The sequence below is a fragment of the Silurus meridionalis genome, chromosome 22 (assembly GCF_014805685.1).
Source record: "Silurus meridionalis isolate SWU-2019-XX chromosome 22, ASM1480568v1, whole genome shotgun sequence".
Classification (NCBI taxonomy): domain Eukaryota; kingdom Metazoa; phylum Chordata; class Actinopteri; order Siluriformes; family Siluridae; genus Silurus; species Silurus meridionalis.
In genome coordinates, this window is record NC_060905.1 from 8,349,810 (window position 1) to 8,368,592 (window position 18,783).

The window sequence follows — 18,783 nt, forward strand, 5'->3', positions numbered from 1 at the left end:
TGTGTGGGGGGGGGAATGGGTATCAGAAGGGTGGGGTAGTTGACTGACACCTCTCAGAATCTGAGGGTAATCCGTGCTACAGTGATGTATAAATGGGTCTCGGTCACAAACTTGGTAGCCTGTGGATGTTTTTCAGCCTTATAGTGTGTTGAAGAGGTCGATACAGCTGTAAAGGATCGTACATAGCTACAGAGGAAACTAGTAATCTGTTGCATCTTCATGTGTCCATGTGATTTTGCTTATAATTTTTACCTTAGCATTTCAGAATCCACTACCGTCAGTCAGGTGAGCTGGAACGGTTTGTGGCACAATCCTGTGTCTGGTGTTTTTAGTTTTTCTTGAATGCATTATCTCTTGACGTGCGATTTTGCTTATCTGTTGACGGCAGCTAATAGCATTAAATACAGCATATTACGTGTTGCTGTTTTTTCAGAACCGTTCATCATTTGTCGCTCATGTGATCAAGCATATCATCATATTAACGAAACGTATACAATCTGTTTTCTTTTCCTATATTTATTATTTCACATGCATTAAGATTCTGTTTTTATGTTGTTTCTGTCAGTTATTCGGAGCCTGGTTTTACACTTAAAATGATTGTGTTCAAACGAGACATCAACTGAGTCATACTGAGTGTCTGCTACCTTTTATAATTCTGATTTAATCTGACAGTAGAACAAAAAATAGGCATTTACTACAACATATAAGAAAAACCTCAATTCAATTTATGGAAATGTTTTAAAAACTTTGTACTTTGAATATTGGCACATCTTCATATCGATTAGAAAAATGATTTTTCACAAAGGCTGCCAAGACGCCCATACGACGGTTTGTAGAAATGTCATTTGTGATCTTTATGACAGCTTGTCGTTTTGCACCAGGACTGTGCCATAGGCTCGCGCTCTCTCTCTCTCTCTCTCTCTCTCTCTCTCTCTCTTTCTCTTTCACTCTGTCTCTCTCTCACTTTCTCTCTCTCTCTCTCTCTCTCTTTCTCTCTTTCTTTCTCTCTCACTCTCTCTCTTTCTTCTCTCTCACACACACACACACACACACACACACACACACACACACACACTGCAGGTGCTTGTGCCCTGTTTTTTAATGAGTTTCATTAGGAGAGACAGCAGAAGGTAGTGAAAGCACATTTCCACCACAACCTGAACTCTGATCAATCTGCCAGAACAAATGTGCTCCAACAGCCAGACTGGACTGGTTTATGAACAAAAAAGAAACCACAAAAAAAAAACAGTGCCTCTGAGTACCACTAGTTTCCCAGCAATGCACAATACCTACTTTAGCGGAATTAGGGAAAGTAATGGCCCGCTAAGAAAGAGGATGAGGTGGGAGATGCTCTCGCTTGCTCTATATAGGAATGCCCTTTTGCCCCAACACATTAGGGGGGTGGTCCAGCTGCAGTCACATAATTACAGCCATGGTACAATAATTAACCATAGTAAAGAGAAAAGCCATGCTGATCGTGTTGACTGTTAAGCTTGAGAGAGATCCTTGCTTTGAGGAAATCTTTCCTTTTCTCAAGTGGATTATTTTTCTCTTTCATGTAAGGCCATGTTTGAGGAATAAAGACACATTTCAAGTGGCTTCAAGGTGAATTGAGACAAAAACTAGAAGGAGCACAGTTTGCACTTTTTTGCAATATTAAGTTAACGCTGCTGATTTATTTTACTGTAAATAAACTCAAGTTCATGTCTGTCTTTTCTGTTTTGCACTTTTGGAAAGTTGAATATAGATGAGCTTTGGAGCCGTTGCTCATTTTTAGTTCAGTTTTGTTGACCTTTTTAAATTTATTTAGTTTATTTCTGACATTTACAGTATATGCTCCTTTTAATGAGTTTACCTACTGCAACAGTTATGATGCAGAAGGAAAAAAAATACAGCTGATTCGGACCAAATACACTGTGTGAACAAAAGTATTGGGACACCTAACTGTGAGATTCGCATGTGCAATTTGAACATCCTATTCCACATTTAATTCCCATTTGCTGGTATAATAACCTTCATTTCACTTTCGGAAGATGTTCCATTAGATTTATGGAGATTTGTGCTCATTCAGCTTTAAGGTTTGTTAGTAAAGTCTTGTACTGATGTAGGGTGAAAAGGCCTGGGGTGTAGTCAGCGTTCCAGTTCATCCCAGTGGTATTTAAAATGGTTGTTGTCGGAAGAAAATTTCAGGCCACTCAAGATCTTCCACTTAAACCCATGTCTTCATGAAGCTCGCTTTGTGCACAGGAGCGTTGTCATTCTTGAATAGTTTTGGGTCCAGATAAACTATAGAATTGTATGTGTTTAACTTTGTGGTAACCAGATGCCAGATATATCTGGAAAAGTCAGGTGTCCCAATACTTTCCTCTCTATAGTGTGTATCAGGCCAAATCTTGTCAAACCATTGCCAGCTGGTAAATTCTTGTAATGTTGAAGGAAACAATTTCTGAATGGCCGCTATTAATGCTACACCGTTGACAAGTTGTTTTTGAGAAAATAACCCAAAAATAAGACCATTAAAAAATCTCATGTTTATGGATCAAGGAAAAGGAAGCCGGAAAATAACTCACCAGGTGGTCAAGAAGATCGACCAGTCGGCCGAGCAGATGTAGACAGATTAAATAAAAAATGAGTAGTAAGCTTGTGTGGGACAAGCTGGGATACCGAGATTTTGATGTATATCTAAATAAAATAAGAAATCGATGTGCATTTATACCTGACCATTTCCTTTTTTATTTAAATGAAGATGTCATTTGTATCATGCAATGCATAAATTATTATTGTATAAAAATGCTTCATTATTCCTGCTTAGAAAAATCCACATAAAGCTGCATATTAATCATCATCCACACGTCTCACCCACGAACATGTTGCTGTCCACTTATATATTTCACTTTATAACTTATGTATTATCTTTTTTTATAACATCTCGAAATATTATCCTAAAACACACACTTTTACAAAAAGCCTTATTCTGTTAAAACCTTCGCTATTAAAAGGCAGGACATGTGGCAGGACGCTAGAAAAAAGGGATTAAAACACTGTGCATTACAACACAATGTATCGTGCAACCCTGTCTAACAGTTTGACCAGCTTAGCCTATGCCTTTTTAGCTCATATCCCATCAGAACGCAGATTTTTATTCAGCGCATTGCAGTTCGGTTTAGTCCTATTGTCTTCTCTACGCTTAAGACTGTAACAGTTATATAATTTCATACTATTTATCATATCCGAAAAGTAAATTTCTTTACTTCTTCTTCTTCTTCATCATCTCCGTCTTTTCCTCCACTGCACCTTGGCAAGGAAGACAGATGGAAAATCAGCAGGTTAAATTATCGGGGAGCAAATCATTTTAATCAGGCTTTGGACGTGTTCCATAATGAATTGCAGGGAAAGTCTTTGAAATGTCAGCTAGCACTTGAAGGCCCCGGAGCAGACGGGCGCGCTCCGTTCGGCCTCACACAGGCGGCCAGCTTACTTAAGGAGCAGCCTGGGACCTGCCAGCAACCTGGTTGCCTGGCAACCACGTTAATTCCCTCTGTGAGAACAATGTGCATTGGGCGACTCTGAGAAAATGAGAGGAAAAAAATATATATATTGTATTATGGGAGTGCAAGCGACTCTTTGTTAAAATAGGAAAACAGCACGGTTGTGTGGATATTGGAAGTGTATGTTTATTCCATTACTATGAACCTGTGATTTTCTTTTAGTTTTTTTTTTTCCTCTACCCACTTCTTTTTAATCAGGTTAATGCTGAAAAGCATAAAAAGAGTTGGCTTTTTATCTTTCTTAAAAGACAAGAACAGTAAACTATTTGTAAAATTAGTGTATATGTTATCCATAATTTACGCTATATTAGTGGTATTAGTCTTTATGAGTGTATAGATGTGTTTTTCCTCTTAATCCTATACTGCTGCTATAGCAACAACATGCAGTTCAAACAGTTATGACGCTGATGTTATGTATGTTGCTGTTGATGTGCACTGTGTATCTACATGCATGTATCTTTTCCCTCTTTAACTCCTATAAACCTAAAGATTGCACATCCATGCTTTTAGAAACTTTTTCTTCATTATATTGTTGTTTTTATTTTTGTAATGAAAACTTTAACACATTATTAAGTAGCTCATATTGAATTATGCAGTGAGGAAAAGCAAGTTAAGATCACATATAAATTAGAGCAGTGTTTCTGGTGAAGCTTTGCACATATTTATATATACACTTTTTTAATTTCAATAATTACAGTACATCACAGACTTGTTCCTGATGAAACTATATAAAAGGAAAGTAATTTATATTTTTTTATGTATATGTATACAATTTAACAAAATCCTAAAATGTTTCATGCATATATATGCAAATATATATGCATATAAACCTAATTAGAAATATTTTTTTATAGAAATAAATTATTATTATTATTATTATTATTATTTTATTTTTTTACGAAACAGGCTTGATTCAGAATTTGTTTGTAGATTTTCTGCTATTTAGTTTGCTAGTGTTTGGTGTATATAGATTTTTTTTAGATTTGAAAGCTTCTTTTCTTTACATGTCATTCTATGGTCCTTTGGGGTTTGCTGTAGTAGTTTTTTAAAGAACGGTGGCTTCACTTGGAATCTTATGGAAAGAAACCCTTTCAAGCTTTAATGCATATGTATATGTATCTTAAAGCTGATATGTATTTTAGCAAAATTGCAGTCTATACTGCTATCTGATTATTGCACAAAATGTTCGATCCCTTCTGTGTAAAGTTGTTTTTATTAATACAATTTTCTTCAGAAAATAAAAACACTGATTGAAGTCACGTGAGACACGAGCCAGTCAACAGGCAGGATTTAAAAAGCAGCTGAAAAAGTAAAAGCAACGTATGCAGCCAAAGGCCGAGTGCTTCGAAATCGCACTCATCAAAGAGAATAGTGTACAATGTATTTTCTTGTGGCACAACATAGCCTTCACATTTCTGATACTAGGATGTATCTAGCGAGCCACCACATTGACACAACAAAGATTCAGGACTGCCTTTGTTGTGCTGTCACACTGACTGCACCCTTGGCCATCTTGAACCATCTCCAACACTCAGGGAGTCAGGGTTGTCACCAGCACGGCGGGTTCACGATCATAAAGAAGAGGCACGCGATTTTACCAAAATGAAAAAAAAAAATACATTCCCCACAATTGGGATCTTGCGAATAAACTTTTTTTTTTCACAAACCACCATTTTGGTCTATATCCCAATTTACCTGCCAGTGCATTCTGACTGACAGGTTAGAATTACTGCTGGATGGATTGGCAGACAGGTTGTCATTTTCATCAGGGGAAAAAAAATCATGTCTACTCTGTCCAAGTAAACTCTTAAACTTTTACCCTGAGTCGCCTTCCCTCGTTAAGGTTCAGACTGTTTCTCTGTCTGTGATTGTCACTGTAATGTGTTTGTGGAATAATTGAAAGTCTTGCCTGTGGATGACTGTTTGAGAAAAAGGTGGTAGCTTATCAGAAATGACTAGTTAGACTTTGTGCTGTCCCTTGAGCCGTGTTTTTACTGTACTATTTCTAGAAATCTGCAGTTGTGAGTTGAGATCAGCAGTTTCAGAGAGCAATATGACGTCCTGACTCGTGGCTGATTTAATTAGCAAGGTTCAGCAATTTCTTTTTTTTTTTATCCCAGAGCTGCTATAACACTTCTTTAAAAGGAGGCTGGTGTTAGGTGAACCCAAAATGGGATTGAGAACGTGATTACTTAAAATACTTGCATTTGTATAGGATTGCATGCTAATTGGTTTTGATGCCTATTACCTCAAGTCCTTCACTGGAGAAGCTGGTGTTGGATCTGTGATGATCGCAAATGTTGAGCTATTTTATGAGGTGCTCAGTAGTTCCTAGTTTTATAACCACAAATGACTGTATAAGACTGTAGAAAGGACATTATACATAATCTTACACTCCAGTGCTCATGTTAGTTCTCACTCTCCAGTGTTCTGTATTGTTTAAAGACTATAATCACATTCTTGGTGTGGATGGGTTCCCCTTTTGAGTCTGGTTCCTCTCAAGGTTTCTTCCTCATAACATCTAAGGGGATCCTTGCCACAGTCTCCATGGCTGCTCATCAGGGATAAATGCACACCATTCACATTAACTCTTAAATTCTGTAAAGCTGCTTTGAGACAATGTCTGTTGTGAAAAGCGCTATAGAAATAAACTTGACTTGACTTGACTTGACTTGACTTGACATGGCTATAAAGAACAAAGCAGTGCATTTTAAAGCATTCTATTTTTCTTTTAGAATGACAGTATTATTACTCTGAGGATTGTTTCTGTTCCTATTTTTCTGCACAATCCTGGACTGTTGACGCAAGCTGATAAGTAGTAATCTGAGTTGTACATACAAGAACAAGAGACTCACAAGTGGGAAAAAAATTTTACTATCACTGTGGTCTTTTTGAACCACCCCTCCTACATTTTGTCAAGCTTCCTTTGACTACAAGACTGCGCTTGGCTCCCGTTGCGGCCCAAGACAGCGATCACAGTGATCCAGGCTTTTCCGGAGTCAGAACCCAGGAGCCATTTTGAACAGAAGGTCTTGTCAAATGATGAGAGTAGGGGGAAAGTTGGATCCAGCGAGGGCATAAGATTGTTAGTTTCCCACTGTTGTGCTTGACTCTGAAATGTTAAGTAGTCCCCCCACAGCATGGTGCTACTCATTGCAACCGGTGATAAAAAAAAAAAAAAAAAAGGATGTCTGGTTCCACTGCTTTTGTGGTCTGTTTATTTTGTGTTACACAGTGGAGGAGGAAACACGCTTTTTAAAATGTCATCTTTCTGAAGATTGCTTGTATGCCTCCCTTTCGCGAGGTCCTCTGCGTTCGGAGCAGGAAGAAGGCGAAGAAGAGCACTTTTGATGTGAATCGAAAGTTGTGTATGGAAAAGTTGTATATTCTCATTCACTCTGTTCTGAAAGATATTTTAAGAAAAGCTTTTTTCACTCTTCAGCTCAGTGGACGAGGTTGCTATTTCTATGCGAGTTTTACCCTCTGTAACATTAATGCAGCACTTCATGTCTGGAATAGAAAAAAAATCCTTTATATAACTGAGAAAACCCAGATATATAAAAGCATTCATACTTCTGTTACACCTTTTTTCCCTGTTCTTCGGTTCTTATATATTTCATTGTCTAATTTAATACTAATACGGCTCTGTTTGTGAGACCAGAAGACAGCACTGGATGTTTTTGAAGTACAAAGCTTAAAGTAACGAGGATGAGAAGTTTTTGCTTCAACCCTAGTTTTCTTTTCTTTTCTTTTTTTTTTTGTTGTTGGAAGTTCGTTTCCCACTAAATATGAAACAGAAAACAGCATTATGAAATGTTTACATTTGTGTCACTTGTAGTTTTTACCCAGCAAGTAAGATAATTGTAAGTTGCTCTGGGAAAAGGATTCTGCCAAACGTCAAAAATTTAAATGTAGATGAACCAGGATGCAAATTGTTCAGGAATAGTAAGAAGTACATGACAAAGCAGGTGTTGACTTGGTCTTCAATTTTCCCAGTCTGACCAAGCGTCTGTAGGATGTGCTAGACGCTCAGGTCTGATCTTTTGATGCCTATTTCTCAACTTACAGGACTTAAGGGATCTGCTGCTAATGTCTCAGTGCCAGATACCACAACTCACCTTCTGAGGCTTTGTGAAATCCATGCTTTCTACACAACCTTTATTGTGCTACTCAATATTAGACATGTGCTTTTGCTGTTATGGCAGATATTATATCTATATAGCTTTACGACAGCATTGTAGAAGCTTGCAGTCATAGAATCTATTGAATATACAACAAAATTAAATTGTCTTTTAAGAAACAACCTCTGCCTGGAAAACACGAGTGCTGAATAAGCTAAAATGTTTATTTTTAAGCTCACAGATTTTGGTATAGTCTTGCCATTTTGATTCACACCATCTGACCTTGAGCATTCAAAGCCAGCCCTCATATCTTTCTCAGGGTACATATGGATTATTTCAAATGTTTTGTATCCGTGTCATGAGAGGTCTGAGCTTTCAGAGCTATCTGTGCTTGTACAATGCTGACCATAATTCATCAGAAGATGTGTGGCAGATCACTGCTCCTAATGGATATAATGGGTTGCCCCTGAAATGCTTCAGAAAGGCCTGGTAATGGACGGGGTGGAAAACTTTGAACTGACTGCATTGGTGCCGTTAAGTATCAGAGCTCCTGCCTGGTGCCCTCCTGAACAGGTCTATGGAGTTGTGCATTACAGTGCTGGAAGGCACACTGAGAAAGGGGAGGAGTTAAACACACTGGTGACTGTGAATGAACCCTTTGTAGTGTCATTTTTTTTTTAAGGTAAAAGGAGGGTTCAATTGACTTTTGATTTACTACGAAATGACTGGAGGACCGAGGAGAATTTCTTTCATGCTGACTGAGCGGAAAAAAAATAAAGGTCAGGTCTAAGGTGGGCAGTCAGGTGTCTCTGGACATTTGTGTTGTGTGTATGTGTGCATGCTGTGAGTGTACTTATGTACATGCTAAAATTGAGTCACCTGCACACATTTAGGAACCCACACAGGAATTTACCTTGACTACACTTTGACCATTTAATGGTCTGACGTCGAGGCTAAAAACGAAGTGAAGGGCTGGTGTCATTCAGAGTCTAGCTGTCCCTCATGACGATTTCTCACAGCTCTTTCTTACATGTCTTACAAACGCATCCGTACACAGCAGCAGCAACTTTGTACTGCAGACTTGGACAATTTTATCTGTATTGAGACGCCTCTGTTTTCTTCTCCACCCTGTGCTTTGATCTGTTGTTCAGTCCCTCCATCAGGGCAAGATGGAGAAAGCGCAGTGAACATAACATCTCATCTCATCTCATCTCGAGCTTCTGACATGTTTCAGGGTGGTACTGCTCTCAGCACATCACTGACTCTTATCTTTCTTCCCCAAGGTCCCAGTGTACCTACTTCTCTCTGGCTTTCCCGGGGCCTAAAAGCATCATAAATCAAAATGTAACGACGGACAAAATCCACCCAGCTGGGTTCTTCGTAGAAACAGAAGCACAATATGACTCGCTGACATTTTAATTACAATATCATACATCTCAGACCAGTAAGCCTATTTTAAGAGAGTAATTTATGGGAGTAAATGAAAACAAATATTCTCGGAAGCAGCTCTCTGAAAGCAGGTACCCGCCATGTTGATTAATGTAATATCTCACGAGCGGTTGTCCAATGCCCAGGAGAATTACATTTTGGACCTCACAGCAACGTTTCACATTTCAGAGTATTATAGAGGGGCTTCATAATGCATTATTGCTGCGACCAACTCTGCTCACTATAATGAACTGCATACTAATAAAGTCTCCTGGAACATCAGGTAAATCTCTATAAATAATACGCCTCCAGAAAGCAGGGTCGAAAATCATTTGATATGAGTTTATTGGGTTTTTTTTTCCCCTCAAAAAAACCAAAACAATCAGGGTAGAATATTATAATAAAGGACCTATCAGAGTAAGCCATTTCTATGTAGTAGTTGTGTTTTTTTTATTTTTTTTTTATTTAGTTGCCAAATTGTTCTAGCATCTTCCATATATTAAAAATGACTGGCCAAAGAAAAGCCTGCCGGAGCTGGGCGGGCAGAAAGAACACTTTTTACAAATCAATGCAGTCGTTTTAGTCGTCGGATATTTAGATTACCTGGCCACCTTTCCTAAGTGGATTAACATTTCACATGGCTTTCGAGCTGCTTGTGTAATAGGTTGTGGGCTGATATCAAACAGACACGCAAGCCCTCTGGGATGCGAAAACAACAGTAGCCATTATCTCTCCCACTGCTCTTTGTTGACTGAACCCATGGCAGAGACCATTTACTGTATCTGGAGAATTCTAATGGAACCCGAACCATCTACTCTAATCATAAAATCACTTTATATGCCGCTCATATCAATTCCTGTTGAACAGTAGAAAGCAGGTACATGCTTTCTCTTTCATCATATATGATTATTTATTTCTTTAAACCCCTTAAGTACAGCCTTGAATTTATAGGCATGAATTTGGGTCCATGATGCTTGCTAAGTTTTTTTAGTTGCGTAGCTGTTTAATAATTGACACCATTGAGGTGGAACACTGTGACCTTTTTATGCTGCTGCTGCGGATATCATGCGAGGAGAACGGCATTGACACCTGTGCATGGTCGGTGAAAATCAGACAGTAAAGATGAGGATATCAGCAGCCGTGTGTCTCCATCCTTAATTGGCCTCATTCAACCAGCTCAGCATCCAGCTTTTGATGGATCTCTTTATGATAATCTTCACTTAATCATTGAACATCAAAAAAAAGGCATTTAGCAGACCTGCAGAAGACTCTAATTACACAATCAACGTTCTCTCAGAAGCACGGCTGGTCCCATCAGCCCCTGCCAGAGCTGTTTCTTTTTTAGCCGCGAATGTCTCATTGACTTGAATTTCTCTTGCTGAGATCCATCTCGAAAATGGGTAATGACCACCGTCTTTGTTCCGAAATGTAGAAATGAACGAGCTACAGGTCCCTGGAGCTAATCAAACGTTTCAAACAAGTCTTGCTGTGCCTCGTGCCTCATCAGGGAGAGTTCTCTAAAGCTCCACTGATGTGTGATTGAGGATGCTATCAATTAATCGGGAAAAAAGAAGCGAAAGAGGGAGGAGAATGGGACACGAGAGAGGTGTGGAATGTGCTCCTTTCATCTGTTGAAACAAAAGCGAACACCTTCCTTTCCATCTTTGTGGAGTGGAGTAGGGTATCAAAAGAAGCTTGCACTTTGTGCCACAAATGTGGTTTGAGATATTAATCATACAGTTGGAAAAAAAAAGGAGTTTAAGATACCGGCTTGATGAGTCGGAGTCATCAGTTTTCAGGCATAGCACGGGTTCTTTTCAAAGCTTTTAGAAATCCGCTTAAATATTCCGTGTATGTGAAGCACTTTGGAAGCTTGAACCACTGCCCACATTCTGTAGGCCAACCTTGAAGCACTGTGAGTAATACTTTCATCATCTTGCAAGTATCTAATCCCAATCCCAAAACCTGTACTCTTTGATTTTATAGCAGTTCTAAGTCCGCTTCAATATTTTAACTCGATGTTCCTTCTGTCCATGTTTCAGCGACTGAGTCAAAGAGAGCAGGAGTCTATCCTTTGGGTTTATACTCGTAAAGTGCGCCATTTCTGCCTGTAATGAACCTTTCAGCTCATTGATTCGCTGCTTATGTCAGAATGAGGGATCAGATACATTGAGGGTGTGCAGGACCCATGAAATTCCTCTATGCTGAATGCCTCACAGTAAAGCATCTATTCTTTAATGGCACTCAATACACTCCAGTGGGTTGCTAATTGAAATGCTACCAATATATAGTACAAGTGAAATTTGTCAGAGCGCTGACCTAATTGTCAGTAGTGGTTAAACTGCAAGGCAATGTTTGTTAAATCTTTCTTCATTTTTTTTTTTTTTTGCTGTTTGCAGGGCAATAACTATGGAGAACCAGCTCGTAGTGCTGGCCACAGCTGCAGCAGACGCCGGGAGGTACTACGTCCAGGCCGTCAACGAGAAGAATGGCGAGAACAAGACGAGTCCATCCATTTACCTGAATGTGGCAGGTAAGCAGAGAGGAGAGAGAGTTTGTTGTATCACTTCTCCTCTTCCTTCAGCTGTAGAAGAATCTCAGACACTGCTATCGACCGCGAGTGCCTTATTATCACCTCATTGCTGTAGCTGCATTTTTATTCGCTTCTATTCCTGGTGCATTTCTAGTCTCTGTGTTTGAGAGCGTCACTCAGGGGTGAAAGAGTGAAGCAGGAAGAGAGATACACATGGAGACACAGATATCCAGAGATGACTAGATTTTTTTCGGAGGAATATGTAGAAGGAATAGACTCGGATCTCCTCACTGGTACTTATCTACCTGTTTGGCAAGTGCTCGGAGTGACTCGGAATCGAGCAGAAGTGACAAAGATTCACGCTTTCCCATTTTCCGAACACAGTTGCAGCCCAAGAAGTCATTTTTTATTAGCTCATGATTCACTCAGGGTGTAATTTCAACTCTGATTTTTTTTTGTTGTTGTTACGGTCCAATATTTGGTGTAGGAGCGCATAAGAGGGAAGTGACATTTTTCAGAAAACGACACTTATGTGTCTTCATGTTTTGCAGAATTACTGGTCTACTGGTGCTGTCTGGATAAAGCGGTCTGGGCTCTAAAATATACAAAAATATTCGGAAAAAAATCACCTGTATGCACACAATTTATGGATAAAAGGATTGGGACACCTGGGTTTTCCAGCCATATGTTGTTTTTCCCCTTAAATATTCCAAAATGGCAGTGGCCCCCGTGGCTATAAAAGTGAGCTTCCTGAAGCTGAGTTGGAGTGGAAGACCTTGAGCGGCCTGCTGTAGAGCTCTGACCTCAACCCTGAACTCAAAATGGGGACTAACTGTAGAATGGAATATATATTTTCAGTATATTTTAAAACTGATTTCAACTCAGTAACTGCTCAGCCTCCTGTCTTGCACTCACAAATAGTACACTTATTACACGATCTGCTGCTCTTTGTCTGCAGTTCCTCCAGGTGAAAGTAAGTCGTTAGTTCCATCTACACTCTGTCATCTAGCAGGCAATAAAGTGTGAGCAGTACAACGGTTTTCAGATTATGAAAATTGTGCAACGTTCACAAGGTGTTAACTCTGGTCTATGTACAAGACCAAGTGTCCAGACTGCTGTATTGGAATAGAAGAGTTAGGCATATCCAGTAAAGTAGGTGGGTATATACAGTATTTCTGTCTCAAGGTTTGGAAATAAAAGACATAGAAAGCAGAATCTCCAGTATACATCAATGCAACAGCAAGTAATATGATTTCCTAATTTAATTTCAAGTTCTCGAAAAGTTGAAGTCAGCATTTGAAAGAAGTTGAAATGAAATGACACATTTTAATATCAGCACTGTTCTTTTTTTTTTTTTTGCCCCAGTGTATGACTCACATCAACAAATTCATTGTGTTGTTGAGAGGAATGTGAGTACATTTGCAGGGTACATATGTCCTTAAGTGCTCTTGTGTACACACTCATGTACATGTGTAATAGGCCCATAGCTAATTCTTCACTTGAGGTGAATTGTAACCTGACAAATAGCACTAAGCACTGATATGGAGGAGGTGTCCGTACTGTGGGTGGCATCACCGCCAACATTCTTCTGTTGTGTTTTTCTTTTTTTTATATACAACTTAAAGCATCTGGTAGAATAAGTTATGCACATATGGTCAGACTGAAACACTGGTACATGAAACAAAATGCTCTAAAAAGTGGCATGTAAATGTCAAGTTTGCCCTCATGACTCACCTGATTAAAAAAAAAATAACCCACCATTCACTTAAGAGCCAGAAGCGTGTGAGGAATGAATGAGCAATGAGAATTTTTCTTCATCTTGAACATTTTTTTTTGTATGGTGGTAATGTTTATTAAAAAAAACACATTTCATCCAGTGAAACTGTCAATTAAACTCAGTAGTAGGTGTTTACAAAAAACATTTCTAACCTCACGCGATTAAATTACCGACACACGGGGAAAAAAAACAGGATGCAACCCTAAGTGTCCTTTTAGTATCTTGTTTTTTCAAAGCAATTTCTTGAGGGTGATTGTCCGTCCATCCAATCACGAGTGAATTATTGTTCGCCTGCGAACAATCTTTTGTCATGGGTGACATGGATCTCATTTAGAGCTGTCAAACTTGAAACCTCATTCAGTTCTGCCTCCATTATCAGTCGCCTTTGGGCTGGGAAAAGGTCAGCTAAGGTAAAGAACGTCACCACAGCAAGGTCTGATCAGACACGCTTAATAGATGGCACCTGGGACACTGTCATCAGACATCGACGCCTTTCCAGCCGAGTCTGGCGTAAAAGCGAATGTGAAAAGAGTCGCATGGAAAGTTGATAGGACTTCGTTATTGGTTTGGGGCATTAATTAGTTTGTGCTTTAATGGTGTTTTTTTTGTGCGGTAAATGCACAGACGTGTGGGTCCAGGCTCAAACTATTTCTCTGAGCGTGATCTGTCTTTCGCACTCGCCAGCATTTTCAGTGGAATTTTTTTTCCACATTGTAGCAGCTTGATTTATTTCAAAGGAAATAGACTTCGACTAACCAGCTCAGTCATTATTTGCTGTTACTAATGATCTCATTTGGAGGCAACTGTGTGCTTGGGTCTGCTTCATTTTCCCAGCTGAAATCATCATCAACCATTTTAAGAACAGAGCTAGCTCCCGCACACAATTTTCTATCGCTTGCTAACCGATTGTAGTCGAATATTTCGCTATTTTGTTTTTTATGGATGATACAATTTGCGAGACAGAAGGCATTGTGGATGTCAGGACTTGTTTACAGAAATGAACCGAGCGTAATGTTTATTAAGTGATTACCAGGATGTAGCATTTGGATCTATAATTGACAAATTTGTCTTTATTTTTAATGATTTTACTACCGAGAATTGGAACAGCACTAATATGAACAGACTAGGCATCTGGTCCCTGAGTCCCGTTTGTGGGTTTGGAAATAGGAGAAAGTGCTGGAAGAGAGAAACGCTCTCTCTGCGCTTGTTATTGGCCCAGTACGTCACACCTTACCAACAGAAGCATAATCAAATCTGTGTTTTATCCCTCTTCTGAATTGGCAAATCAGTCACCAACAAAAAAGGGTCACCAGAGTTCTCAGCAGTCTGATTAGAAATTACATGTGAGATTTAAACACAACAAAAGAAACACACATTGTTAGGATTGGATATGCAGCCATGAAAAATTCATAGCTGGTTGGGCCAGATGTTGTGCCAAGTCCCCTCCCTCTCCATCCCATAACAATTTAATGTAATTTCTCTGTTTTCCAAATGATCTTTAGCTTCAAGCGGTACAGAATGAAACACAAACCTATAGCGAGACTTTGAGGCACGTGAAGGTGTATTGATTCACACTAATGGATCACCTGTGGGACTCAAGAAGCCCCTTGTTTACTGGGTTTTCCCTCCAGGTCAGCTTAGTGTAGACATATTTCTCTTTCCTTGTCTATTACTGGGATGCATTTGTGTCAAAACCTGCCAATGATATATGATAATCAGTTGCACCTGCAGCTATTGTGTGCGAGTGGAGTTCCAATGCTGCTCCTGAGCAGTGCATGTTTGGATGTGATAGCTAGGCTAGCAAGACAGGAAAAGGAAGTATGGGTTTTAGTAATAATGGAAGCAGTCCAGTTGTATTTACTGCCACTGACATGACTCTGTCTTCACATGTGAACATCTGGATCATTAAACAGTGGGTGGGTTTGGGATGGCGGGGTTGTTTCAGAATCGGGTGGACGGGTGGTGGTTTGACAAGGGCCGAGTCTGGAATATCTGGAGTGTTGTATCGTTAAGATTTAATGAACACCACCATAAATTTTTATAATGCTCTTCCTACTGGCAGATTACATTCAAACAAAAGCTGCTTTTCTCCACTCTAAGCTGACCCAAGGGAACCAAGATGATTAAAGCATCAGCTCCAAAGCAGGGACCTTCCACCCTTCAGCCACCTTTTCTTTTTTCTTTTCTTTTTTTAACCACATTTATTGCCTGTGTTTTTTCTGCCTTCTCTCGCTTTTTTTTGTTTTTTTTTTGTTTCCATTAAGAGGATGAAATTAGCTCCGGAGCCGTGGCATGCAGTCTCCGGCCTTGACAGGCTGTGCCTTGTTTAATTGCCTATATCTTAAACAAATAGGTCCTTTGGGAGGTCTCTGTTTAGTTTGTAATATCCCAGATTTGATAACTTGTCACCTGTAATTTGAGGGGAGATTGATAGGACGTGACGGCGGCTGATTCGCAGGGCCACGGCAGTGAAGCTGCTGCAGGCACTGTGCTTTTTTGCTTCTCATTAGTGTGTGGCAGACTCGCTGGGCCTATGACTTCACTGTGCACTTGACGGACAAATAATAAGCTGTCCATCAGCTCTCAAGATAGAACATGTTTATGGCGAGCGAGTCTCTTGATGTTTTAAGATGATACGGCTCTCAATTACAGCCTGCTAATCACAGCGGCCTTATCTCGCACTTAGTAACCACTTTGTTGCTCTTATCTAAATTTCTTTCGTATTGTCGTTCTTTTAATGGGTTGTGTGAATTAATGAAGTAGATCTGGTGCATCAGATCCTCAGCCTGATAATCTGGACAAATTCAGGTTTTGTGGCCTGCCTGATTAAAACTCAGTCTCAATTTTATAACTATTTTACTTTATTCTGATGTAAAGTTTGCACTGCAGGTTCGTAGTAAATTTCAGAAGAACTGGTAAAATGCATGCAGCATCTTACATAATGGCCTTAGTAACTCACATTTTATGGCTACTGTAGTTTTACTACAAAGACATCTGTAACGTGGAGGTTTGCCAAATAAAATTATTACCAGATCGCACTGCATAGTTAGACATACACACTCAATTTGCACATGGATTCCAAGCCCCCTTGGGCCTTTAGCTTGCACGAGATCATAATTTTTCACTTCGGTGAAAGATTCTTGGCTTTCCAGAAATAAACAAGGGTCAGTGTAATTAAATGTGTTGTTTTGATTTGTGAAGCTTACAAAGCCACAGCTCCGTGGTCAAGGAGTCTGAGGCAAGGCAAGCCAAGCCTACGCTCGGGTTTGTCCATGTCCCCGCTTAGCGTGTCAGTCACCCAGCTGTTGGTGGAAGTAGGTCACGGTGAGGTAGCGGCTGCGGCTGCAAATATAGCAAAGTAGGCGTTTCGCGTCGTTGTGATGTTCCTGCTACAAAAGCCGACCGAAAAACAGAGCATTCAAGGTTGGGTTTTGTGCGTCTGAGTTATTTTGTCCGCGAGGAAATACAAGGCGGCATAATTATGATGTAAAATAAACAGACATCTGTTTTGCATGAGTCAAGAAAGCAGAGGCTCTTGTGGCTTTCACTGCATTAAACAGTTGTTTGAGGAGTTGACAATGTCCTTTTTTAATCTTCTCTTTTTTTTGTCTTTGCCCTCCAAATTATGACTCAGATGCAGCACTAACATCTATTGTTAATGATTAGAACAATCAGAATGATTAAAAACGGATGTGTTATTGTTGTAACGTGACTCATCACAGCCAGTCTTTATATATTTAATCCAATATTTTTATTCCAAATTTTAGAATAGTTTCCTGTTTGTATTCAGTAAAGATTTGCCTGTACAAACCACGAAGACATACGCAAACAAAGAACTCGTGCGATCTAATTTATTAATATGGAATACAGAGAATCTTTCACAACATGACTGTTTGGCAATTTGTCCTTAACAAAGCTGTCGTTTTTTTTAGATATTTTTACCTGACAGTGGAGAAATGGAAAACGCAGTGAAAAAATGTCAAAATATACACATTCAGCGTCTGTAGTGCAGGAGTACAGATTACGCCTGCGAATTTATGCAGCTGAAGGCCAGGTATTAAATTTGCATAAGCCCATTTCTAGCATTTTAGAACAAACCATATTATTTTTTTAAAGCTCCTTGCAATTTGGTCCCATTATGTGACATGAATGAGACATTTCTTGAAATGATGACTAACAAAGTTGCTTTGATATCCAACGCTTGCTGTACATTCGCACCTCCGGGGCCAACAACATTGATTGAGAGTCTTATTTCTTATTTAAACATGTCTTTGCTGTGTTTTTTTTGTATTTATATTTTACTTCAAGCAGACGTTTAATGCGTTTCAGCGTTTCAACCTGTATGTATACACAATGGAGCTCATTTAAAATTAAGTGCTGATTCATGCAGTGTTGATGCTGTGAGTAATCATGTAGATTTAGTGTCAGGATTGAGCAAAAAAATGCTCCTGAATAGGAATTAAAGAGCATTTTATTAGATTGTGTTTCCTAGACAGAGGTAGACATTTCCTAGACATTTCAGCTTGCAAGTCAGTTTAAATCCTATTGCACTTTCCTAAAAATCTGAACAGGTTGCAGCTTTTAAGAGCAGTGTTTCCTCCCTGTACTTCGCACGTTAGATCATTTACAGTTATAGCATGTACATTGACTGTAGTACACCAACTGACTAACAGTAGCAGGCAAATTAGCACTGTTTAATTGGGAGCATTATTTGGCAAAATGTTGCCTAACTAGTGAAAAAATGCTTGTTGAATGCACCTGATAACTGGTGCGACTACAGTATGTGGGCTTGTAGTTATCACTGTGTCCCATTTCATGCCAACAAACAGACAGTAGCTGTCTCACTGTAAAGTGTCTGTATTCTTCCAGCTGGGAAACACAGCTGTATGCAGGCCTCCATGTTGCAAGCAGTCCACCATCATATGGCATTTTATGATAATGTGCTAGCAGGAGGTCTGGCATCAATGTGCAATTTTATTTCTAGAAAGCAAAGTAAGGCATTTTGCTTGTCGGTGTAGCATCTCTGGAGATCTATGTATGTTCAAAAATAATGGCCTCGTAGTACATCGCAAATGAGCTCTGGCGTATCCAACTTGCTTTGCACACGCGAGGTTGTTTTATGATTATGATAAAACAAGGTACAGTGCCAATTTCGTGGTCTAGATAAGCTCCGGAAGTCCTCTTCTTGTCTAATCCAGTTTGCTGCAGCACCGAGGATGCGGCTCTTATCTGTAATTATAATGAGCTATGTCATTAGTGTCAGAGTAACAGAGCAGAGCTGGTACACCGACTCAAATCAACACAGGTTTGCCTTCTTTCAACACATTTGTATTCCTGTATAATTGTGCAGATCCAGCAGCAGTTGAGGGTTTGTTT

At 39.5% G+C, this 18,783-nt stretch overlaps 1 protein-coding gene across 3 annotated transcripts in view; it reads left to right on the forward strand.

The window, feature by feature from the left end:
* The window catches only part of sdk1a (sidekick cell adhesion molecule 1a), a 235,178-nt gene that overhangs the window by 125,305 nt on the left and 91,090 nt on the right, over positions 1-18,783 (forward strand). For all 3 annotated transcript variants that reach the window (XM_046834551.1, XM_046834552.1, XM_046834553.1), the window contains one exon: positions 11,497-11,630. In XM_046834551.1, coding sequence (XP_046690507.1) covers positions 11,497-11,630 — 134 coding nt within the window. The remainder of the gene's footprint in view (positions 1-11,496; positions 11,631-18,783) is intronic.